At 39.6% G+C, this 26,012-nt stretch overlaps 2 protein-coding genes across 4 annotated transcripts in view; one reads left to right on the forward strand and one right to left on the reverse strand.

The window, feature by feature from the left end:
* Positions 1–263: 263 nt before the first annotated feature.
* GUCA1C (guanylate cyclase activator 1C) overlaps positions 264–26,012 on the forward strand; it is a 130,283-nt gene continuing 104,534 nt past the window's right edge. For all 3 annotated transcript variants that reach the window (XM_080557629.1, XM_080557630.1, XM_080557631.1), the window contains exons 1-4: positions 264–395; positions 1,672–1,873; positions 16,054–16,147; positions 18,514–18,591. In XM_080557629.1, coding sequence (XP_080413755.1) covers positions 18,568–18,591 — 24 coding nt within the window. In that variant the 5' untranslated portion in view covers positions 264–395; positions 1,672–1,873; positions 16,054–16,147; positions 18,514–18,567. The remainder of the gene's footprint in view (positions 396–1,671; positions 1,874–16,053; positions 16,148–18,513; positions 18,592–26,012) is intronic.
* On the reverse strand, positions 13,249–24,381 carry LOC308178679 (uncharacterized protein C3orf85). Its single transcript, XM_080557658.1, has 4 exons — positions 23,651–24,381; positions 16,080–16,228; positions 15,774–15,859; positions 13,249–14,015 (listed from the first exon to the last, which is right to left on the reverse strand). Exons 1-4 carry the CDS (start codon positions 23,685–23,687, stop codon positions 13,937–13,939), a joined length of 351 nt encoding a protein of 116 aa, XP_080413784.1. The 5' UTR covers positions 23,688–24,381; the 3' UTR covers positions 13,249–13,936.

Consider the following 26,012-nt stretch of genomic DNA (forward strand, 5'->3'; position numbering starts at 1 on the left):
GGCTACTCTCTCATTAAAACATTAGAGAAGGCTCTTGTTGCAAACAAGGATTTCAGCTATGGAGAGCTATTACTGACTGCAATGTATTTATTGTGCTTTGAGTTGCTCTGTGCCAGCCATGCTGAAGTAACTGTCCCTGTGCTTATGCACAGCACATCTGAGGCACTGCCACTTATTTTGAGCTCTTATCATCTAGAGAATCCTGGGTGCATGTTTGGTGAGTGTCTTAATTTTGCTTTTCTTGACAGAGAGCAAGGAGAGGATTCACACCAGTCCATTCACTCTGTGCCACTCCACGTGGCTGTTCCTCCCCGTTCATGAGAAGTTGCTGCAAATGAGCCAGTGCCCTCTTCCATTCCCCCAGGATGTTGTAGAGAAGAAAAGCCCACACACAGGTAGGATGGCTGTGACATACAGCTCCATGATGTGCTGCTTCTGGAAAAGGGGATGGGGAATGTGTGAGGAGCATACCTACACCCTAGAAAAGCAGCCGTGAAAAAGAGGTGTTGTTACAAACCCAAAACATGCTATTATATGGGCTGCTATGAAGATGATTAACTCTCTCCCAGCAAGACCCAGTACACAGACCAAGGATACTCAATTCACAAAAAAAGAGAAATAAATAATCTGTTACCCTATGGCCACATTAAGCCCTTCTGTCTGAGAGATTCACCCCCCACCACCAAATTGCTAGTTTTCTTCAGCATCTGTGGCTGGACGTTTTCTGCAGGCCAAATTCTGCCCTAATTAGTGACACCTGTACAAACACTTGGCAGTGGGGCTTGGGTGGGACTGATTTCCTCCTCATGTTTCCTTAGGGCTATGGGTAGGCAAGCAGCAACAGCATCTTTCCCTCTGCAATGTGGCCTCAGTTAATTGGCAATCTGGAAAAAAAAAAAAAAAAAAAAGATTTCTCATCATGGCAGTTTGGTACCATGATGTTTAACAGGGAGCAGATCTGTGCCATAAAAATAAAAGTCTTAAAGCAGATATTCAGTAATTGGAATCATTTTTTTTTTCGCTGCCTCTTACACCACAGAATGCCTTAAGGGGGAAAGCCATAAAAGCACTAAGCATATGTAAATTTCTGAGCTGGAATTCTCCAGTTACAGTTAGATGTATAAGCCAAAATTGAAAATAAACCACTTAAAAAATAAATCATGCAGGAAAGACAAAACAAATGTAGGACAGCCACTGTCGTAGCAAATACTTTTCTGCTGTTCATATCCTTGAACACCTGATGATTCGTGTGGGTTTCAGTCAGGCCTGCCCTCCAACAGATTTCAGTGTAAGCAGAAAGATGAGCCACATAACATGATCACCATTGCCTGTGTGTGGAATCATTTTTCCTTTTTTTTTTTTTCATCCCCAGCATTGTAAAGGTACCATAGACTAGTTAATATCCTGATGCTCTTCCTTCAAAGTCAGTTATGACATTTTTTCATATAGGGTCCATTTCAATGTGTCCATTGCAGGAGAATTTGGCAAGGCTGGGGGGACTGCAAACCAAGATCAGGTGATGGTTTATCTCCATTGCCTCTTTCTTACATTTGACTAGTATGCTTTACAGTTATACAGCTGTGCCAAAGTATCTTCCTAATTTCTCAAGATCCAAGAGTAGTTCGCACCAATGATGGCTTCACTTTCTTCACCTGTAGCTTTATTACACAGGTGTGCTGAAAGGCATGTTGCTGAAGTCATATCCCTGCTAAGCCTGGGTTCAGTGAAATACCTCTTCCTGCTTGCAGCAGGTTTTCATCTGTTTTTTGCAAAGATCTCAAGAGCTGCGGAGTTGTTTTAAGGACTAGATGGGAGATCAAGGTTGAAGATACCTTTCAAAAGAAACAAAGCACTGTGAAGTCAAGTCTGGAAGGTAAGTAATTTGAGTTCTTTGTGTCTTCCTCTGCTGTTGTTTGAGATCATCCTTCTGTGAGGTGTTGTGAAGACTGCTTGCCTTTTCTCTGGCATATAAAGGGGATTTGTTGGAGGAATTATGTATCAGAAGTTTCAGCTGAGTTTCAGTGTGGGGGAAGGGAGTTTATGAGATATTTTTTTTTGATTGATTGATCCTTTCAAAATAATTTGGGTTGATTTGTCTGAACCAATATCATTGGTATTTTATTTATCTATGGAAAAACTGCAGCTAGAACTGCCACAGGTATAAGAAAAGCTTTTCTGTTTTTAACACCTGCTAATCGAGTGTCTTATCACAAATTCATTTCACGTAGAGAGATCACTAAATGTCACCATTTCCTAACTGTCAAACTGGATTTGGACAAAGGATGTTGACATAAGATTCAGCATCTCTGCCTTCATCCCTAAATTGTAGTTATTGCCTCTTTTTGCGCGTGACTTAAGGAAATGGAGTCTTGTCCTCAAATATAAAATCTTTTTTTATAAGGGATACCTTAAAGCTTAGGTAACAGCAGATCTTTCTTTTGTTTGTGAGAAATCTGCATATCAACAGGATAAATAACTCTTGCAAGATAGAGATACTGGTCCATGGTCGTCTTTTAATAACTGTTTTTAAAACACCTTGGTAAGCCCAACTAGACTGTGAATGCAAAACTAGTGTAGTGCAGGCTTCTTTTCTCACCTCAGACTTTTGCTTTTACTAACCTGATGATGGGACTCTATACAAGTGCTACTTGAGCTGCGGAAGAAATACCATCATTTTCTAAACAGGCTAGGGAGAATGCAAATTGTTATGAACCATTTTTAATTAAAGTTTGCCTGTGCGTGTGATGTTCATACTCCTTGGTTCATGTGGTAGGTGGATGACTAGACCTGGCTGAGTTGCTTAAAATTAAAATAAAAACCAGAACCAACACAGTGTTGCTCTCTTCTTTAAACTCAATTAAAAGTAGTTACTATCCTTTAAAAACTTCTGAAAGACAGGGAATGGCAAGATTACAGTTGGCATGTTCTTACACATGCCACTCTTGGCATGAAAGTGAGTTGCCAGTCATCACAGAATATGATTTGGCAGTACCTTTCTGACACTTCTGTGTGGGAGGTGTAAGAAGAAACATGGAGTTTGCTCTCTGCTGTAACCGTTCTTTCAGGAAGGGATTTTTGAGATGGAGTTGCTTTCTGTGAACTAAGCATCCGTGGTCATCAGAGACTTCCAAAGGAGGGAATTGCTAGAGTTACAAAATGGCTTTGTTTACTTATTTGTTATTGGAGCAGTCACCTGATGTGACCAGAAATTTATGTCAGGTCTAACCTCTCTTTTAGTGAACCCCAGAATCCTGGGACCAAGTAAACTAGTTGGATACCTCAGGTTTCCCTGATTTGTATATGCTCCCTATCCCTGGTGTTGCAGCAGAGCCTTGGCTGGCTTCTGCCTCTCTTCTCCTGGCTGGTTGCAGCACAGAACAGGAAATCACAATCGTGCTGCCTATAGTTTAAAAAACAAACACCCTAACTTGATTTTACTAGAGGTTGCTGGTAAGTGCCCAAGTGCGTAATCCCAGAGCATACCCCCAAACCGTTTTTGGATAAAGCCAGGAGTCTCCTCTATGATCTCTTTTCAGCAGTCTTGCCTCTTTCCACTAATCCCACTGAGGTACACAGCAGCGCAGTGATGCACTGTACTTGTTGGTGTAATGGTAAGCACGATGCCCAGTGATTATATTGTTCAGCCTTCCCCATGTTCACCTTGAGTGTAGGAAAAAAAAAAAAAAAGTACTTTGAGTTACAAGAGATAGGAGGAAGGAAGGCTTTTGGAGGGGCAATGTGCAAACCAATTTCCTGGAAAAGAGTGCTCTGTGTGCAAGATTTTTAAACTGTGAAGGTTTTAAAGGGCATGGTCGCAGTCCTGCTGTCAAGGAGCTGCTGAACTGTGGCAGACTGCAGCCGGGCTGCAGTCAAAAGAAAATGTGAGTCTTGATTCTAGCTGATGTGAAATTAAAAGCCAAAGGCCAGGACTGATTCACAAACTTAAAAAAGAATGAATGAAGGGCAATTTAAATGCAAGAAATCCTGATATTGATGAAAAAATCAGAATGAAATAGGGATTAGTCCAAATTTAGAAGAGGAAGATTTTCCAAGCCTTTTAATTTGGTCATTTCTCCTATTTAGTTTCTTCAGTTTAGTTGTAGTCAAATAGTCTTATTAGCAGATTACCAACACAATAATAGATACATTATTAAGGCATTTTTTTAGAACACTGTGGGATTCTTTTAAGTTTGTTTGATTCACTTTTACTTTGGAAGCCCCACAAACCAGCCATTGGTTTAAGGAAACCGAAGCAAAATTTTGCCATTACCCAAAGCAACCTGGATCTGTCTTCCATTTTACTTTGGAATCCAAGTTGAGTTGAGGAACAGTGTACATCCTCAGACTTTTGATCTTCAGCTGAATTAATACCATGTAAAGGGCTTATCTTTGGCAAACTGCCACCTTCCTACTGTTGTGAAGTGATAGGTGCTTGTTAATTTATGCTGTAGTGTTACCTGAGACAGGCACACACAGAGTCAGTTGCTCCCCTACACAGCAGATACCATAACACCTGATCTTCACTCTTCTCATAGTTGAACAACAAATGCCCTTCATCTGCTTTTATTGGGGTGAAGACAGGAGTGAATGAAAACGAGCAAGTGTATGTAGGTACATGAATCTGCGTCAGGGAAGGCAAGAAAGACAGAATTAGTTCTTTCTTCTCACATTAACCCCAGATGTTGATGTTATCAGACCTTTTACTGTCATGGTAGGTGGGACTCCTTTTGTAGTGTTACTTCTAACTTATCAGCACCTGGTGTGCTATTCATTCACTTCTTCTGTTATAGCTTTCTAGCTTTAACACCTCAGGACCGCTCTTGTTTCTTAAACATCTACTTTTTTGTTTGTTTGTTTGAAGGCTCATCAGCTGCTTTGATCACCTCCCCTTTTGCTCCTAGTTTCTGAACCTTCGCGAGCTGTGCCTGGTCCTTCTCTTCCTGAGATGTCTTGGGGCTGCAAGAGCTTTCTCAGACTTCAGTGTATCACTCTGCTTGTTCCAAAGCCCAAAGGAGGGGGGGGAAAAAAGGTATTTCCTGTGATGCATGCTTCCATCTACCTCCCCCCTACATACACCCTCGCAGTGGTCCTTTGCTGTGAAATGCCTTGGATCTCACCTGCTAGCTAGCTATCCTTTTCCATACAAACCAGGCTAAAATGACCACTAAATGGAAAGACTTATGTGCAGCATCCAAAATGGACAACATAAGGACAAATATTTTTAAAAAGAGAGTTCTGATGAAATGAAAGGAAATTGTTGCAAATCTACTGACACTGAATCTAAAAAGTCACCTTTCATTTTCCTGTTCCCAGCTGTCTTATATAGACACTTTCCTGACTCAGGTCTCCTGCAGGTATTTTTTTTTTTTTTTTTGTGCCCTGGGCTCCAGGCGGCATCTACTGGAGATGTGCTTTTGCCAGCAAAACTGGCTCACTTCCATGGCCAGTCCTCTCTTGAGGAATCAGGCACAGGCTTACTTTTGATCTAGTTTTTACCTTTCCAAAACATATTTCCCTCTGATCCTTTAGGAGTATAAATAAAGACTTTCTCTCTTTCCTGGAGAGAGTTGGGAAAGTGTTCCTGTAGCAGATCATTTCCCATCACTAGTATTTAATTAGTTTTTTTAACTGTTCCTGGAGTAACTAAGAAATAATGTCTCTGCTTTCCCCAGTTGACATTCCAGACATAACAGCATTAACCTTTCAATGTGAAATGTCACTATGTACTGAATTTTCTCCTGGATACCAAATCAAAAATTCACCATAATGCTTGTCCAAAACTCTAAATTGGAAAATACGTGCAGCTCATTATCAACTCTTGTGGCTGGACACAATGGTAATCAATTGATCTAGGCTGACTCTTGGCCAGTACTGAATTCTTAGGGGGAGATCTTGGGCTTTACAAATTGGATGAAATACAGAAGACTGACTTTCAAAACTGATATTGTCTAGTAAGAAGTAACTCTTGAGTCTTCCTAGGTAGCTTTTAAAATTCAAGGCTCTTCTGGGAAGGATCCTTGTCTCTCTCAGCTATTATAATACTACACGGAGTAAGAAAAAGTCAGTTGTGCAGTTAATTTGAACAAGATGGATTTTTATAGAACAAAACAAAACTGTCCAGGAGCTGTTATAGCCTAGAGAACCACTGGCAGCGGCTGGCCATTTTACTAGGCCATTTTATAAAGTCATTTTGCAAATTTAATTTAAGGTTGTTTTGCTGCAGCCAGATGTTATTCAAAGAGAATAGCACTTTGTTTAGATATTTGCAGAGATTTAATATGTATGGAGCTGGGCATGCTGACTGCACTGGGGTTTGTTTGAATAGTCTTCTGTGTGAAGATGCTGCTGTGGCCCTTCTCTCGTTTGAGCAGAGCTTGCCTCCCACACTTTCTTGTTGCTCTTTAAATAAGGATAAGAAATGCAGAAGTACTGGAAAGAGTAACATTTCTTTAAACCACTCCTTTGGCTTTTTGAATGGTCGTGTTCCACTATTAATAACAGTTTATAGCCTTTCTACTAACCTGGCATGCTTTGGAAAATGTTCAGAGAAAGTATTGCCAAGTAAGTGGGCTAAGTGTGGCCGCCGTGGACTTCTGTTAAAAAGTGTTTCTGCTGGAACACTGCAGGGTATTCAGGTAATTTAGATGGGTGTTTATGCACGTGTAAGATTAAGTTCAAGTAGCCTGTCTTCATTCTCACTTTCAGCTTGAGTTCAAGTGGCATGAGTGCCCATGTGTGAATATTTGTGGGCTGTGAATTTTAATTGTTTTCAGCTGGTCAATGGAGTGAATACTAGTAGTCCTCAGTAGGCGTTGTGCTCATTGCACTTAGAAGTAAAGACAATGTGATATTATAGGCAGGAAAGTTCACAGCTAGATGCTTTACAGTAAAATATAATTCTGTAGTTTCTAAAAGCTGGGATAATTTTTTATATATATATATATACGTACACACACATACATCGGGTGTTTTTATTTTATACGTATATATCAAATATGATTTCTCTGAAATTGTTCAAACCGTATTCACTGACATTGAGCTCAGGAAAGAGATTAAATGGAAAACTGAACTTCTTGCAGCAAGAGTACAGTGCTAGCCTCTCGATGTATATTTCTATTGTAATGGTCTTTCTGTTCTGTCAGTGCAATCTTTGCATGGATTCATCTCTCTCTCGTTTCTACTGATGAAGTACCCACGCAACTGCTATTAATAATCTTTGGAGGAGTAGTCCGGGGCTGCATATTAGGACATCCATACATGCTGGAAAATACTCAGATCTGATTGCTTCCTTGTAAGCCCATGACACTTTCAAACCTATTTTTTCAAAAAAAAAAGTCCTTGCTGTGGACTATTATGCCATCTTAACAGCCAATTTTTCTGTTTTTGAGAAATTTCTCTGATATGTTTGCTAGTGTTTAGTGATCACCAAATAATCCCTTCTATCTAGCATGTTTGATGTATGACTTAAGTAACAGACAGGAAAAGGAATTGAATATATATTTCTTGTCCTCAAGGATTCTTGCTATAAAAGTGTTGTGCAGTCACAAGTTCATAATGTTCCTGTTACAAGATAATGTGACAAGAACTGTTATAATCAGCTATTTTCATTGGGCATAATGATTGGTAGTGCTGTTACACATCATAGGATCTTGTCCTAGAAAGATAGTGGATTCATGTCTGTACTCTTGGTGCTGAGAGCCATCCTGATGCTGCAAATATTGCAGAAGACAATGTATAATTTGTATCAGGGACAAATTCAAAGGATAGATCCAGTCCTTTGACAGACAACTTATTTGCATAGATGAGCTACTTTCAGGCTCTGCTCAAGAAGCAGAGCTGACAATTTCAAAGTGTTTCTCTAAGAGATCCCCTTCCAGGCTAATACTGGCAGCAGTTTCAAGCTAGCAGATTTCAGGGCCGATTAGTTCAACTTGAAAAAGGCTCAGAGGAAACTTGGCTGGCCCTAGCTATCGTAGTGAGCTGCTGAGACAAATGTAGTTATCTGTTCCTGGTTCTCCTGGGACTCATAATTTCTTCTAATCAACCAGCTGCAAAGCAGATGATACAGCACTCTTGAATTGTAATCTCTGCTTACTTATTAGGAGTTCTTCAAGAAGCTGATTTTAGGAGGGTGTGCCTGATATTTTCATGGTGTGTGCTGGTTGCCCCTCTATTTCCTGGTATGCAATTTTAAGTGTGAGTTCAGACCTGGCAAGTAAGGCTTTGTCCATCTCAGATAATTCCCTGTCCTCTCTCCCTGTGCTGTGCTGCCACTGCTCCCATTAGCAATGTAGCTTCAAAGCCTTCAGGAAGGCCCTGTAGGAAGGAGACAGACTAGCAATTCTCAGAAAATCTTTCAGTTTCTAACCCTGATTTCAAAACAGCATGTCCTAATGACTAAGTCCTTTGTTTCAAGAAAAGGGAATCTTCCATAATTTTAATGTATAGTAATTTTTGGTGTGTATGCTCTTCCTGACACAGTTGACCTTGACAGATCAGGTCAGCCTTAACACTTTACTGAGGCACAGAGTAATCTGTGGTTTTTAAAAACAGTACCTGTGGATGTAGTTTGGCTCTATCTAATCCTTGGGAAATTACTGAGGGAATGAAAATAAACCTAGCCTGGGACAGAGGGGTTTAGAAGAGAGTAGTGAAAAGGGTAACCCTGATGAATAATGAAAAGGGAGATTATTTTCTTATAAGAAAATAATTTCCTTAGTCCACAAAGCGTAGTCACTCTGGTTAAATTATTTGTATACTTAACAAAAGGTAATTGTCCTAAATGACATATGAGTAAAAGCATGTTTCTGTTTGTTTTACCTCCTTAGTTTCACTATGGTCAATGTTTACAAAGAATTCCTTGTTTCTGTAATCATTTTTTAAAAGTCATAACAAAAAGTCAGTACACATAGCTTTGGTATAATGTAATGGTGGCTGCCTTCTGAGGTATTGTAGCAAAAGCCTTACTGCTTCCTTTCTGTGGTGTAATCTGGGCAGAGGTATCAGGCCCACAGCATCAGAAAGCTTGTGGAAGATCTGTCAGCACAGAGCTTTCTATCTGAACTCCACGCCAAAGGTAACGCTACAAATATTGGAGCACAGACGGTGGGAGGAAGCAGCACTTGAGAGTGTTCTGTGCAATGTTCATCCAAATCATGTTTGATATCACAGACAGGATTTCTTTTAAATTCATTCTTCTAAAAGATGGTGACACTAGTCATCTTGCAGCGAACAGTCACCACTAAGCACCATCGTTGTCTCTTTGCCACTTTCTTGTTATGATTGTTTTTATGTCCTTAGATACTTTCATCTATCTGCGTTTTGAGGGTGCCAGATTGTCTGCTTTCTCATGGCACTTTGCATGATCAGGCCATGGATTTATGATGATAACATTAACAGTTGTAAGGATGGCTTTTAAGCCTTCCTTGAACTAGCTTCCTGCTGCACAGCAGCTTTCAACCACAACCAGGACATAGTTGAATTACTCAGACAGAATCTCACATGCTTATTCAGTCCTGCCAAGGAGACAGTGACTGGCATGAAATCAGCTTAGCAGTGGCTGTGTGGCTGGAAGTAAGTGGCTGAATAAGAAGTGTCACACTAAGCTGACTATTTGGTAACGCCAGGTAGGTGAAGGAGGCTGAAGTGCACCAGTCAGTCAGCCTCTCATCCTTCCTACCCTACCCCTGCCTGGACTGACAATAACATAGGGAAAGCTTACTCCTCATGGGAGATAATGGGTAAGGTTGCATTACTTGGCTCTGTGGGTGTTTCACCCCTAAAATAGCCATCCACAGAACTGAGTTAGCCTATTGCTGTTGTCGGGCAGGAAAAGTAGACTTCACAGGTCTTATATGGTGCGTTTAAAATATACATTTTTTTCCCCAGTTTTTGGGGCAGAAAAGTAATTACTAAAGTAATTGCAGAAAAAAATGTGGCCTTTTTTAAGATGATAATCACATACAAGGAATGCTTACTTCATTTTCCTGAATGAATTTATCAATTGACAACAATTTTATATCTTTACATTTTAGCTACTCATCTATTGTTTCTTATGGATGAAGCAAAGCACTAATAACTTATTTTCCACTCTATATGGAGTGATTATAGCAATGCACCTGGCTCGGGTGGATGGTTTGTATATTTAATCAGCCAACATAAAATCACTTTGAACTCAGCTCGCTTTTGCTGGCGCTGAGAATTACAGCAGCAGGTATAGGTTAGATAAATATTCTGTCTCAGCTGTTTTGTCTTCAATTAAGACAACAGGAGATCAAGTGCAAAGCAGGTATATAACAGTAGCGTGATACATGCTCAAAAGTTTTACTTATTAAAATTGTCTGAGACCAGGTTCAATCATAAGAATTACCATAGCGATGAACTAGTATGTAGATTTTTCTTTGAAAACCAGATGCCACTTGTTCTGTTTGTAGAAACCATTAAGGTCATAAAGTAAATGGTTCTTTCTCATTAGCTCTCAATACTGTTACTTGGTTGTTCTGTTGAACTTAGAGAAAACAGTGTTTCTTGGTGCTTATTCCACATTCACTGTTTGTAACATGGGTTATATACATATAGGTTACTTCGGTCGTACAATTACTGCTATTTTCTTTGGCTGAAATATTTTTCTGGTTGAAATGTCTTTCTCTTTAAAAGAAAAGCCATGTAGTATTAGTTTTATTATTATTGGAGAGATGGATTTTCTTAATTTTTCTGTAACATCAGGCAACACTTACATCTTCCATCTGGTTGTGTAACAAAGCAAGGCTCCCACAGTCATGTGGTCCAGTTATGCATGTGTTTATCACTTAAGTCTGTCCATGGTAAATTTTTAACCTGTGGGCTGTTTCTAGTTCAACTTGACATAGCAGCAGAAGTCACAAATGCAATTTGGTACTTCTATGCCTGGTAAAACTAGGGATCTGAGTAGCTGAGGGAACAGGGGAGTGCTCTGACTGAGGAAGGGGCTGCAGCACAACTCAGATCTGACTTTGCGTCTGGGCACCCCCATGGGGCAAACATCATATAATTGCCCCAGCTTGGGAAGACCTGCTGGAGCAAATAATCCACCATGAGACATGCAAGCATCCTGATTTGTCTTTCTGCTGATCTTAGAGAGATGTCATGCTCACCTCACTCAGAAAAGAATTGGCAATTCAGGGCTGCCTGGCAGATGTTCTCCCTCATCCATCCAACTAATGTCTATATGGAGACAGATCTGACTCCAGTTTTCTGTGTTCTCTCTCTCACCATCCATTCCTCCTCTCCCCTAGGATCTCCATGCTGCTGCTGGCCCTGGGGAGCTGTTTGTTATGGGTGTGGTTTTGTTTTGTTTTCCTCCAAAAGTCGGAGTATTCAGGTACTGCAGCTTTTAGAGGGCAGCAGGACAGCAATTCCTTCCTGTTCAGCTATTTAGACATAAAGCTTGAGGGCACTGGCAGGGATTGCTCTACTTTACACAAGTTACATAAGTCCTGTGCCCCGAGGCCTGTATTTCTACCCCTATAACCAGCAGCACTGTACTTAAAATTTTCTTTATTTTAGGCATGTTCTTTGGATTTGCCATCAATAAGATACAGCTTGTGTATCTGCTGTGTGGGGAAAAAAAGCAATGAGAGAACCTGTAGGTGTCAACATGAAGATGTGGGGGGAAAGGCAGTAAAGAAGGGTCTGAAGTTATTTATGTTGAATGGCTGAAACACCGCGTGAAGCTAAATAAGGGGAGTAAACTCAGAGGGTAAATGTTTTCTTCCCAAATTCTTAAAATCCCTCCTCTCCACTTTATTTACATTCAAATGCCTGTGCAAACCATTTGCTCATTGTCATGAGTGGCATGTATTTTGATAACACAAAATAAGCACCTCATCTTCCACTGCTACTCATGCATGCACAATTCTTCCCATTTAATTCAGCAAGACTAATTATCTGAATTAGTGACATTAGCTTGAAGCTACAGCTTTGCAGATTGCAGCTCTGGCTTTCTGAACAACTTCTTTAAATGAATTAGTCATGTCTAAGTACAACAGAACTGTCAAATTGCATCCCCTGGCTTTGTTTGACGTTCTGATCACAAAGCCAGCTTTATACAAGACTGTCCTCGTGGCAATAGACTGAAGGCAATGGTTAGTCTAATTTTATTGCTCTGACAACCATAAAATGGCTCATAAAGACTGGGCAGTTACCTCAGCAGCTGACAGTAAATGAGGTAAGACGCATTTCATTTTACCTTCCACCTCATTGGTGGACTTTGTCGCCCGTGCTCCAGGGATGTCTGTTGTCCATTTGCAAGAGTCCCATTTTGGTTTAGCTTGCTGTGCAGGCATGAAAACTGCAGCCAGTTCTCAGGCAGATCCCAAACCCCTGCCTTGGCAGCAACAACATCAATTAGAAAGGCAGGGCTGAAAACAACAGCCCTTTAGGAACTGATGGACAGGTGGTTTGGATATGGCTGCCTGCAGAGCAGGAGTATCTCTGGGACCAGCAAGGTGCACAGCTGGAGGAGGTATATCTTTTTCTCTTTTTTAACTTTACATTAGTTTAATTTAAAAAACAATACATATCCTTGCTATCCTCCTTTTTGCTAACAAGCTGATAAGTTTCGGTAACTAACATGCGTGTGCTGTTACTGAGGAAAACAGTGACCGGTTTAGTATCCGCAGCACTTGCTTACCCAATGTCGAGCAGCACAGGGGAGGAAGGTGAGCAGAAAGGCCAGGCACTGTATTTAACTAGTGAGGTCTACTAGTCTACACATCATTTGTCATCCCTTATCTTTGAATGAACTTCTCGTAATTAAGTAGCATGACTGAAGATGTGAAATTCTACATGGCAGATACTGAACTTGCCCCTAATTTATCTCTTTCAAGTTCTTAATGAATTTTCCATTTCAGCTAATGAATAATGGCAATTTCAGGCCCATTGTCCTATGAAGGAAAATTAATAATGTCCTAAGGATAGCTTCATACCTAGTAGTGTGATGGAGATAGCTGAAATGTCAGAATATGCATTCCTTTTTTAGAAGATCCAACATTATCTTCACATTCATTCCAGTCATCATACAGCACACATTCAGAAGGAACCTCAGACCCACAACACACAGATCCACTGTCTGGAGATAAAAAAGTGAGGGGAAATTACCTTCTTATTACCTTCTTTCACATACCCTGTTCTGAAGGTAACCATACATTTCACCTTCCTCAACAGGTTCTCTTTTTCTATGCAGATAAGAATGAGGAAACTTGAAGATATGGGGGGGGGGGGAGGAACGACTTCCGTCATCACCCTTTTTATTAGAAAATGAGCTGTAAATAATTCCACCAGCTCCTACTTCCATGGGGTAAGAAAGAACAACTTATCCTGGTAATTTAGTGTCAGTCATTTTTGGCTTTCAACACCAAGTACAGAACTTTAAATGTGCAAAGCACACAATATGAATGTATACTATAACACCTACTAATTTGTCCTCAATACTTGGAAAAAAATGGAAATACAATTAAAGTATAGAAAGCATATTCTTTCTATTAGTCAGCTGTGGAGCAAATATATTCAACTTCCTACCCAGCTACAGTAACTGATTTCCATTTCTTAATTTCTTCTCAGAAATGTATCTGCAGTAAAATACTGAAGAAAAATGTGGTTTCCTGTTAGGAAATTGTATTTAAAAATAATTATTTAGTCAAAAAAAATGTTTTTTACAAAAAACAAGTGGTTTCCTTTGCTTAAAACTTAATTGGTAAAAGTTAATGACTGCCTTGTCTTCATCTCTTTATTCCGTTTACCATGACTTACATCTCACTCCTACTGATGAATGTAAAATAGTCATTGAGAGACTGTGCATGTTAATTGTGGTTTTAGACAGTGGGATGAAGTAAAGTAATTTGTGGCAAATAGATAACACACCATGTCCTAGTATTGCCAGATACAAGATGCACAGAATTTAATTGCTCGTCCTTGTCTGTTGCTGGAGGTGAGTCCCAGACTGCTGTAGCATGTCCGTGTAAGGTCTGATGTTGTCGCTAGAAAAGATGAAATAAACTTCTTTTAGAAAATAAATGTACAAAATTACTTAAAGATCCTGTCAGCAACTTTGGTCTTCGTGTTTGCCAGCTTTTGCAAATATTTGCCTTTGCAAACATGGTCCCTGAAACAGATTTCTGCATATGCTGTATAGGCTTGCTTTTCTTGGCTGCCTCTGAAATATGAACAATGAGGTCAAAAATTGTTGTTTTGTTATTCACAATGCTCTTCAAAACTCTAGTTTTGTTTGTTTTTCTGTATGCCTTTATAAAAGTTCTGGATGTTAATTTCTACTATGCTAGCATTTTGAAGTCTATTTCAGTCTAGGAGTTAACCAGCCTCCCTTTGAAATCATAAATGTGCTTCTTTGGGAGTGCCCACAAATGTGTTTCTGTAAACTAGTTATAATCCTGTCATATGGCAATCATAAGGATTATCATTCTGGAGGAATAATTCATCTTGGAGTATGCCTGACAGCTGTCAGGATCACAGCCTTCAGACGCACGGATTGGACGATTGATAATTAGAGGCAGTTAGGCATTTTTCTGATGGAAAAGACAGGTTTGGGGGTTTGTTCTGTTTTGCTTTGCTACACACACAGAAAACCAAGCAAAGTGACTTCAGGTAATTTCACATTTGTGATGAGACTGAAGTGACTGCTGGCAGCCAAGCACACTGCTGCCTGTATCAGTTCTGGAAGTTGAGAGAATATCCTGATGCTTCCTTTCAGCTGCCCAAGGATGCAAGTTGAAAGATTGACAGCAAAATTGTCACTTTTGGCTATTTTTTGCACTTTTGCTTGTGCTCCACCTTTCAGGTGGAAGAGTCCTAAAAAGGTAATTCTGAGTATCTCCTAATCAAATTCTTATCTAATAAAGAACACTTTGAAGAGGAGAAAAAAAAAAAAAAAGCACATTTCAAAATGAAGCTTTCTTTCTGAAAGTGAGCAGAAAGTTATTTTTAAAATATATTCAATGTAAAGTGCATTAAGAGAAGAAATTTACCCATTTTCCTATTGGTGGTTACAGTCAGACTAATCAGATCACTACTTCTTGGCAACTATTTTAAGCACTGAAATGCATTCCTGGCCTTTTCTGAGTGAAATATCTTTGTATGAAAAGTGTTTCACGGGAATAACACATGTATTCTACATTATGCTTACCAAACTGAGTCATTTAGCAATTGTTTCCTAAATTTGACAAAATTATGTCCCGAGAATGTGTATGTTTTAACATAGTCTTAACAATTCCTCTATGATCGTTTGAGACACTTTATTTGATATGGTTATGTGCTGATCTATAAATACTGGTTTTGCCAAATACTACATCTCGTTTTGTTCAGCTGAACTTTTATTCTGCATTGAATATAGTTTTGTTACCAAAATAAATGTGTATTTTTGTTTTTTCTGATTTTCTACTCATGAATTGCTTTTCATCTGCGTTGTAAATCAACTATGATATATTGCCACAGTTCAGCTTTTGTGAACTTTAAAAAAAAAAAGTACTTTAAGACTTCAATGAATTTCTCCAAAGCATTCTTAAAACAATAAAATGACCATGTTTAAATAACTATAAAACTGAAATGACAAAACAAATCTTTAATTTTCAAGATCTCTTATAATCTCTTTTGTTAATGTGTATAAATATGTTGCGAAGATCCAGATACCAGCAGTCTTGTATTGTGCAGTTTTCCTGTTTCCATATCTTACATATGCATTGTAAGCTTATGAAATACTCTACTGAGGAACCCCATTGTACCTGGTAATCAGTGGATCAAAGGCAAAAGATCTCGAGTCCATGTAGTACTGTGCTGTCTCTCTCAAAGCTGCCCATGATTCGCTAACCTGGAGTAGATCAAAACAGAAAAAGATGATTCTGAGCTTTGATACTGATTAAATAACGTGTGACTATTGAGCAACCTTGCCTGCACTGATAAATCAGACTTCCATCCTTCCCCAAAGGTTTATCTGTTACACGCCAGTCCAAGACCTGCACTTTGGATTTTGTTGTTGTTTATTTGTTTTTGTTGTTTCAATAGATGCTGCAAGATGGTGGAAGAAATACCTGTTCAATCACAGCATATCCCCACGTATTTTGGCTGCTGCTTGGGTCCCAGTAGTTCTCAGAATATGGTAAGTGTCGTTTAAGTCGTATAAACTGATTTGCTGATTCTTCTGTCAGAAATGGTACTCCAAGGACACCTGAAATGGAAGCTGAGCAATACTTGTAATGTTAGAAAAATATTTTAGAATGTGCACTTAAAAATACAGAAGTTATACAGAAGGAACACTTCTTTGGAATTGCACTTTATTTAAAAGAAATCAAAGATGGTCCTACCTTAGATCTTCAGAAATAATTATATATTTCTTTAAGCCTGAAATTAATAAAACTGCTCCTATAAATCATTATCTTGCTGTAAATCCAAAGTGGATAAATTGGCAATCAAATTACAGTACTACTTTAATTTTAATACTAGATTTGGTTAAAGGAAACATTTAGACTGGAATTGCACTAGTTCCAGGTGTGCTGAGAAAGGCTTACTTTTTTTTTTTTTTAATTTTAGCTACCTATGAATTTAACTACACTTCCTAAACCTTCTGGTTTAGACGTATTTATTCTCATTAGTAGCAGCATAGAAATTGCATGTAAAGTATTGTTTGGGCAAAGGATATTGCACTTCTAGTCTTGTTATAACATTGCTTTTGAGGTCATCCCAGATTCAGAACTTCATGCAGATCTTCTTAAAATGACAGCTCTGCCTAAGAGAGAGAGGCTGAATTCCTCATTAACTTCATGTGAAAGGTCCTGATATAGCAAAAGGCTTTTCTTTTAGTCTTCCATGTTTGAGACTTAAATTAATTTGGGGCTAAAGTGCTCTGAAATAACACTTCAGTCTGAAATATGTGATTGTTAATGAGCTGCTGATTAAGTCTGAACTCAGATAAGTCAGCCAAATTGAGGCCAGGGTCAGTAAACACCTGTGCTCTGATTTAGTTGAGTGGGTTGAAATGGACAATTGAGGATGTCCTGCACATAGTTGGTACACATGGGGCAAGAATGGGAACTCTAATGTATTGTATGTTACAATGGGAGCTCTGCAGGGCAAACTGCCACCTCACTGACCACTCTGCAATGCTTTTATTCATGATAATTTCAGTTTTTCCACTAGAAACTTAAACTTTTTGCCTTCATGCACAATGCTCAGCAGAATCAGGTCCCTTGTTAGCAAGCCTGACCACCTGCAATATGGTCACTCTTCAATTTTTCAAACAGGAAAAATGTATGCTGAATGCATATATATAGCAGATTTGTGAGGCAGGATGTTTGTTGTCTCTTTTCATAGCTGAGAAATGCTTGAAAAAAGGTGAGAAAATGTTGATTATACAGTAATGAACAACAACAACAACAAAGTGGAAGTGGTTGTTATCTCTTAACTCTGAAATAGTTCTCTAGAAAATTTACATAGGAAGCAATGAATGTCCCTGTAGTTCTTTTCCACTTCAGTTTCTTCAGGTTCCAAGTTACTATAATCAGAAACTGGAGGCAGAAACTTGTGGGAGGGGGTTTCCAAGGAACACTCACCTTAGAAAGGTGAACAAGCACTGGCTAACTGAAGTTCAGACCCTCAGATGTGACCCTCTCTGGTGTGGACACTTGTTGCACAAGCTGCTCTCTCCCTTAGGAAACTAAGCAATAGCCACTTATGTACTTCAGAAAACAAATACAATTTTGGCCTGGAGAAGAAAAATTATATTGCTTGCACTTATCCATTAAATTGCTACAGTTCTTGTCCAGAACTGTGCAAGATAAAACTAAGCTTATGCCAAATTTCATTACATCTCTGGCAATTTACTATTATCCAGTAGAAAATCTATGAGCTGTTAACTTCCCTTCAGTGAATTCGGGGGGTGTTTTGGTATTAAATATTTTGTAAAGTCATGATTACGTTTCTGGACTGAGAACTGAACTGGGATCAGAAATTGGCTTAGTAACAGCCTTCACTTTTGTTTAAATGTGTATATATAGCTAGTGGGGCCATTAAACATTAAATTTAATCACTGATGTGTGTTTTGGCCTTCTGGCTTCATGGTGAGCTACAAAAAAGATCATTAAGCAGCTCTTTCTGTGTTCCCCCCTCCCACTGCCAACATCTTCACAGAGTGAGCTTGTAGCTGTACTGGTGGGACAATAAGGTATTCTCTTGTCTCCTGTGGTGCAGAGTGCTGCTTTTTAAGGGTATTAACTTTCAATTTTTGACATATAGTCTTCTCTGACTGCACATATATCCAATGAGAAATTCTATCCCTAACTCTACCAAATGTTCACTTTGATTAAAGAGTACCTGCCTGCCCCAAGGGGGAGCAGGGTGTCAGCTCTGCCTTTAGCATCTTTTGCCCCCATTCACAACCAGATTTTGTTCTTTTCTATATGCTGTAAAAGCCATAACAAAAATAATTACTATGCTATCTGAAATAATTCCACCTCTCACCTTTTGCAGCTGGATCAGTCTTTGCAGGGCTTGTCCCTAGCTGCTGGGGCCCTCTGAAGACACATGAGTAACATGGAAGTTAATCAGGTAAGTGATTTTACTTTTTTTTTTCTTTCTATTCTGTTCTTCCCCCAATTATTATATCTTACATTCACGCTAATCCTTCAGGCTTACCTCGTTCTCCCTTCATCTTACTGTAAGGATCGTTATATGTCTCTGAATGGGCCAAGCTTCCCTGAACAAGGCAAACTTCATTCACCTGCAGAACAACTCTGGTTGATGCTTTTCTACTGAAACTGGAAAGAGCCTTACTGGTCTCAGGCATATACTGGAACTACTCAGACAGAAAGGGGTGCACATTTGCTTGTGCTTTAGCAGAGCTCAGAGAAAGCAGTCTGAAAGCTTAAACATAGACCTGGGTGCATCAGACCAGATTTCTCTATTCAAGTAGCCCCTTTAAATACAGCGTTTAGTCTTCAGCAAATAACCTCTGTCTTGCCTCAGTTTAAGTTTCTCAGACAGGGTGTAATTTTTCCCCACATTTTGAATGCCCAAGTAAAAGTTTGTGGAATTTGTTGCTCAGGTAGATGTTTCAGAAACAGTATTCCTGGAGGACTTCAGGCTGCATGTGCAGCTCTTTGTCAAAAGCCGGGAGAACAGAGGTGCAGAGCGCCTAGGCTTGAGACTAGAGGGAGGTAGGAGCAGGTGGGTAGATAAGAGTTAATGAAATTGCTCACAACGCATAAAATTGAGCTGAAAAAGAAGAATTTCAAATTGTAGTGAAACAATTTTCACTGTTCAGAGTGGTCAGGCAAAATCTACGTTAATGTTTTCATTCAACGCTGTTTTCCCTCTTTTCTCTTTAGATAAATGTTATTTGAAAAGCACATTTAGGGATTAATGGCCCAAAGGGAAAAACACAAGGAATGTGTGCAGACGTGAACTATTACAAGGACTGCATCAACTGTAACCAGCTAGAGTGGTTCTTTCATCTCTAGATTGACTCAGCATTCTTGTATGAAAAGCTAATTATAGAAAAATTGGCTGTTTTTCTCAAGCAGATGTGAAACATGTAATTACTGCCTTCAGCAGGTAGTTTTGTCTGTCCCGTACACTTAAACAGATTGTCCAGTGGGAAAACTTAGTAAACATTATTGCTATGCTGTTTTCCAAGCATCTTGTTTAATATTAAGGAGAACTGGTATGACACCAGTAAACCTCAGAGAAGAAACAGTGGTAGACTCTTGTCATCTTTGTCAAAATAGCAGCTTAATCCAGTATTGAATGTCAAAAACACTGATTAAGGAGGAGGCATATCAAATAGGTTTGAAGTCCAATCTAAAAAAAAATAATAATTAGAAAGTGCTATACTATAACAAGCAAAATCAACCTACATACGTCTTAAATTATTGTGCATTAAAATCTCTTCATACTAGGCTCAAACAGAAGCTTAATTCTATTGTGCAAGGATAGATTTTCAGAAAGAATGTTTAGCTGGGTGCAACTACTAAATCTTCCTAGGAAGAGCTCTTTTTCAATCAGCTGAATGCATGATGATCCACTTCACATGGAGAGAAATGTGAGCGTGGGATTAAATTTTGACACCTTCGCCTCTTTAGGCACCCATTTAATTGATATGTTTTTTCTTTTTCGAAAGCTGAGCAGTAGGAGACAGCATGCTTAACAGTCTTTGGGGAGAGCAGGCAAGCCACCATTTGCATGTCTAATGGTAGAGCTAAATAATCAGAAGACAAACCATTAAAATTTCTTTAGGATAGAATGTTTCCCCCCCACAGGGAACCTTTTTATCCAGATCAGCAGCAGTATGTAAGTAGTGAGGAGCAATGTCAAGGCTTGGGACCACAGTTTATCCCTGGTGTGTATCTACCACAGGGAAAAGTGGCTTATGTCTGATTTGCTGTGATATTTACCAAAAAAAAAATGACAATTACTTAGCAACACTTCAGTTGCTCTCTGTGAACATTGTCATATAAACTGGAGCTGTTTGTCTCTCTCCCTGGTTTTTGAAGACTATTCCAAGTTTCTGACAACGTTAAAACCCATTGCTGAAGTTATTTATATCAGTGGAATTTAAATGTCAAAAGTTGGCAATTGCTCTGACTCCCTTCCTTTTAGGCTAATAATTCTTATTATCAGCTTCGATGATTGCCTGGTCAAAATGTCATCTCACAGGGGTAAGGCTGCCAGTGTTATCAACACTTAAAGCCAGCACTTAGGCAGAGCTAAACTTCAGCCTTGGACACTTCAACCTTGCTGAGGCTGCTGGTGCTGACATTGGGTAGTTTGAAATGATAAATCTAATATTGCAGCTCAGGTATGTTTCTTAAAGTTAGGAATGAAGCAGAATGGACCTCCACATTTCTGGTGTCTAACTTTCTAAATCCAGAAAAAATTCATAAAGCCAGACTCCAGGACTTGGTCTTGGGTTGCTGTTTTGGTTTGGCTTTTTTTTTGTGACTTTCTAATCATATCTAAAATATATTCACAAGCTGTAAAATATCTAGGAAATGTTTAATAAGAATATTATTTCATTTTCAGTCATTTTTTTCTGCAACACCTGAGGATTCAGCATGTCTCAATGCAACAGTGTAAGCACTGAAAGAAAAGTGGAAGTACCTGGCTTTGTTTTCACGCAAGTATTTCTCTAGGTTGCGTGGCACTGCTTGGAAATCAACGTGTTTGTCTGTCAGTACTTTACATACATGGGTGGGTGGCTGCAGAGGTACATTTTTGGATTCTGCAGGCCACCTTTGCGCCATGTGTTGCCTTTTCCCTGTTGACAAGCACAGTTATACTAAAATCAAACTCTTGCGTGTTGCTTCTGCAAATGGTGAAAAAGAAATGTGTGTTTTTTAAGTTCTTCAGGATACATACCCCATGTGAAAACTAGGTTGATTTTCTAATACCTGTCAACTACAACATTTTTAAGTCATTGATTGTTAATTGCTTGAACATTGTGCATATCCCTCTAGTTTTTAAATTTTGGTCTCATCTGTTTATTTTTAAAGTACAGTAGTGTTTATTCCTCAACAGTTCTTAATTTTACAATACAGAACATGAACTCTGGTTGAGAGGATGAGAACTCAGTCATTAGCAGTCATTACAAATACCTCATTCCTCATCAGCAAAGACAGACAAGTTACAGACACAATGCAGAATTGTGTGCTGAATTATGAATTGTGTTGGAGCGATGCCAGGGGTCATGAAAATTGTCAGGTATGAGTAAAATAATGGGAATTTGGCAAAATTCCTGGATAATCCTAAGGAAGGAATTACTTCCCCTGCAACAAAGGATTAAAAACACATGGTGTTTCTCAGTGGGTCTTGGTGAAAATTCCTTCCTAAATCCACATGTGGCCATCAGTTTAACCTCAAGTGAATGGGCAGGACACCCCAATCAGGCAGCTGAGAGAATTCAATAGCAATCCTAGTGCCAGCACATCACACTCATGCTCCATCCCTTGCTGCTGCACTATCTAGAGACTAGAGAAAGAGGTCCAGAACATGTCTCAGAAAACCTATTCCCTGAAGTGTGGAAATGGTTTAATAGTGAGAATGATTTATAGCAGCTGAGCTGAGGGTGTGATGAAGTGTCAGGTTCTCGTTAGTGAACCTTACAGGCTTTGTGTTAATTCACCACCACCTTGGCCATTTCTGGAAGTGTTCACAATTAATGAAAAGCTGAACTCTTTGCTGCCAGTGATCAATGAAACTTTTAAGAGCCCATTAGAAATCAGCAGTAAATAGTTCTTCTCACCTTTTAAAGAAAGGAATATGGGAGAGAGAGCAAACAGGGCTGTTGTGAAAGACAAAGGAAAAAGGGAGATAAAGCAAAGAGTCTCCCACAGAAGGGGCAGCAGGGTGCTTTCCTACTTGCTTCATTTCATGTGGAACTGCATGTGTCCTGGGGGCCTGTCATGGAAAGGAGGTGAGGTTTGAGCAGACAGACAAGTACCCAGGAATAGTCCAAGTTCAGGTGTACAGCAGATCATGACATGCAAATAAAGGGAGAGGAAGGTATCAAATTGTAGTCTCACATGTAGGGGGGAGAAAGAGAGAGAGGCTCTCTCCACATCCTTCCCTTCCTGCACATCTTCATCGCAACCAAACTTTAGGGACATAAAAGAAGGAAGAGAGCTTGGCCCAAAAGTGATAGCACACCTGAAGGTGCTCCCAAATCACAAAACCACTTTTTTTAATTAATTTGTGATTGAGTATTAGCTAAGTCTATGTACATCATTTTGCCTTAGATCTTGTCTTGATAGAGCACTCATCTAAGAAATAGTTCTAATGCATGCATTGATGGACATCTTTCCATGATGCAGGCAATCACCTGAAGTCTATAGTCATTTAGTGCCTCCCTGCTTTGCTTTAATTTACTGACGAATAAATAAGTTTCACAGCATGTGTGTCACTGGTCATTGACTGTAGCAGTCTGTGCTTGTTGAAGAAGTGTTCTTTCAGCTTTGCTGATGCTGCTGCCCTGCCCCATCCATTTTCACGTTGCTCCAAGTTTTACAGAATGAATCTTAATTTTAGGTGCCCTGGTTGCGGGGTGTTGTAAAGGCCCAATGATCAGAAAAACTGAGAGCTTTTAAAAAAATAAAATTAAATTAAAAAGTCAGTCCCCTTAAGCAATTTCAAATCAGACATCTAGAAATCACTTGTGAAACAGATCATTGTTAGTCCAAAAAAAGTGTGTGTAAATTGTGTGTTTCTTGCAAGCAAGAAATGATGAAAGTAGAGCAATGTCTGAGGAAGATTCCAGGAGAGGGAGGAGGGAAAGAAAAAAAAAAAAGGCATTAAGTAACTGTTAAAATTTTAACAGCCGAGGAAACATCCCATAAGAATCTCTTTCGGTCAGGAATGTGTCCTCAGTCCTAACACCTGAGAGGTTAATATGCAAGAGATTCTAAAGTAATCACAAGGAGCAGAATCAAGACTATTTCACAGACTTGGCTATGCAGCCTTGTGCTCGCCCACTCTCCCATATGTTCCGCTGCAGTGATTTCCAGTTAATTCTCTTCTATCCGTGCTGTTCCAGTGGTACCATGGTTTCTTTTTGCCAGCTGACTATTTAAAATGCCAGAATGGAATGACATGAGACAGGGTGCCAGGTGCTTACCTGTAAACAGCAGAGAAGACACCAAAATGTGTAACATTTTCAGAGACTTCACAAATCATCCAGAAAGTTTCCTTTATAAAACAGAGGCAGTCATACAGTTTTATACTTTGTTATCTTTAAGTTTATAAATCATTGACTGGATAGCTGTCAACCGTTGGTGCATGCAGAGGGCAGGGTACAGTGCTTAGTTCAGATTTGTCTTGTATGCCTCTGTTTGTACACTTTGGACTTTGCCAGCAGAGTTTCTAATGAGACATAATGGCTCATTATTGTGCAGATACATTAACTTCTGCATAAGCTTTGTAACATGAAATAGTGCATAGGGATTGTTCTGTGTTCAGTGAACACAGCAGGTGTCTGAGTCAGTCTTCTGCATGATTGTTTTCCCCTTGTTGTGGTAATGGAAGTGATCATTTTATTGTCTGATGTATGTGGGAGATGGTGTTTGAATCAACTTGAGAGCAGTGCCCAAGCATACGGTATGTTTTCACTATGTAATGCTTGGATTGAGAATAAAAACCTGTGAGAAAACTGACTGAGAAAGCACTAGGACAGGGAAGAACAAGGAGGTAGGTTCCTCGTTTGAACTAGACATAGATCACAGGGTTTCTTGTTGCTGCCTTCTGGTGCTGGGAAACTAAAGAGTGTGGGACACCATGAGTTCATGCTGCCTTACCTTTTTCCCCCCACACACTTAAATTTTGCCTTTTTCTGTACAATTCTGTCAATAACAGTTGTCTTACCACTGACCAATTTATCTTCATAAGTTCACCTACACTGATGACGACAGACCAGGGAAAAGCTGAGCTTTATCACATGTTGAGATAAGATGAGATGAACTGCAGTTCACCCCTACAGGTATGCACGAAGGTCTTTACGTCAGGCAATTAGACCTTGCTGATGTTACAGGTCCAGGGCCAGACTCCATGGTGATGAGCAGCAGTATTTCATCCTTATGTTCATGGCAGGAACCGTGCAGTCTAGACAGTGGATGGAGCAAAGGTTTGTTGGGAAACAAAATGGCGTTTAGCTATGCTTTTAGGCTTATCATTTCTGTCATTACACAGGGGTGGGCAGAAGGGGAGGGTACTGAACAGCAGGCTTAACAGTGGAAGCATTAACTGCAATAGATCACTTCACAACTTTATTGTTATTTTAGTACTTTTTAAGACAATAAATACATACAATTAAAAAGAACCAACAGCCAATTCTGAATAGAGGCCAGGTGTCCTGCACCCTGGAGCCACATTAACAATAACTGTTAATTATCCAAATTCAGGATGTGTGGATCAGCCTTCTCCATCTCTGAACTACTAAACTAAACGTTAGATGGCAGCCTGTTTGTGGACTAGTGTTGAAGGTGGAAAGAAGGGGATGGGGGTGGCACAGGTGTCTGTGACGGAAGTGCTCAACAACTATAGATTCCCAAGAAATAAATGCTGGAGGAGTGTACTGTGGTTATCCTTTTAACTCAGACTTTTCTAGGCTGTATTTTCCATCCTGTTCCATACTTCCATCTTACATGGACCTGCCTTTCTAATGCAGGCTGCCTCTAACAGATGTTTTTTGTTTGTTTTTTACCTTCATTATACATAACAGAATAAAGTATGAAAGAATATGTTGGCCTGTCATTTTATATTCATTGCAGTTATCTGTATTTTAGAGTGCAGTCTGCTGGTAGAGGAAAAATGTCAGCGATATGGCCTAGGCCAAGTGAGATGTTAGCAGCCACTAAGACTTGATGCTACCTGGGAACAGGTAACAGGGAGGCATGCTGGACTGGAAACACAGACCCAAGGTATATACGGTTTCTATCTCATCTTCAGAAGCAAGATGATGAGATGCGAAAGTTTTCCTTTGGAACAGGAGGAGCAGTAAAAAAAAAAAATGAAAGAGACAGAGGCCATGGATCCCAACTGACCCTTAATATTCTAAGTCTAGTCTTCCAGAACTTAAAATTTCATCCTCACTCTTGCCATTTCCACATAAAATCTGCCACGTGTGCTGGGGAATCTTTTACTGATAAAACCCTGACTCTTATAGGGAAAGTCCTCCAGTGAGGCCACAGACCACAGTGGGACTCTGATGCACCCAGACCCAAGCTTTGAGTTCAGAAGAACACAAGGCTTATTGTCTTACAAGGCTTACAGCCTTGCTGTAGAGAGGACTAGTGGTCAGCCAGCTTAGGGGTTGATACAAGATTTGGGAAGCAGCTAAGCTGCAAACAGCAAGTCTCAGAAATATAGATTCGTGACACATGCATACCCATCCTGCTTTTAATTCCTTCATCCCTTATCACATCACAGTCTCTTCTATGCCTAATGTTGGTCTTAGTCCATCCCATCTTATGTTTTTTCTTGCC

The sequence above is a fragment of the Anser brachyrhynchus genome (assembly GCF_964034855.1).
Source record: "Anser brachyrhynchus genome assembly, chromosome: 1".
NCBI lineage: Eukaryota > Metazoa > Chordata > Aves > Anseriformes > Anatidae > Anser > Anser brachyrhynchus.

Coding starts and splice junctions, on each gene's coding strand:
- LOC308178679 (XM_080557658.1), bottom strand. CDS start 23,687: ATGTTACACATTTTGGTGTCTTCTCTGCTGTTTACAG. Junction 16,229..23,650: donor GTCTTCTCTGCTGTTTACAG/GTAAGCACCTGG, acceptor AGTATTGCTCAG/CTTCCATTTCAGGTGTCCTT. Junction 14,016..15,773: donor TTTGATCCACTGATTACCAG/GTACAATGGGGT, acceptor CATCTTTTCTAG/CGACAACATCAGACCTTACA.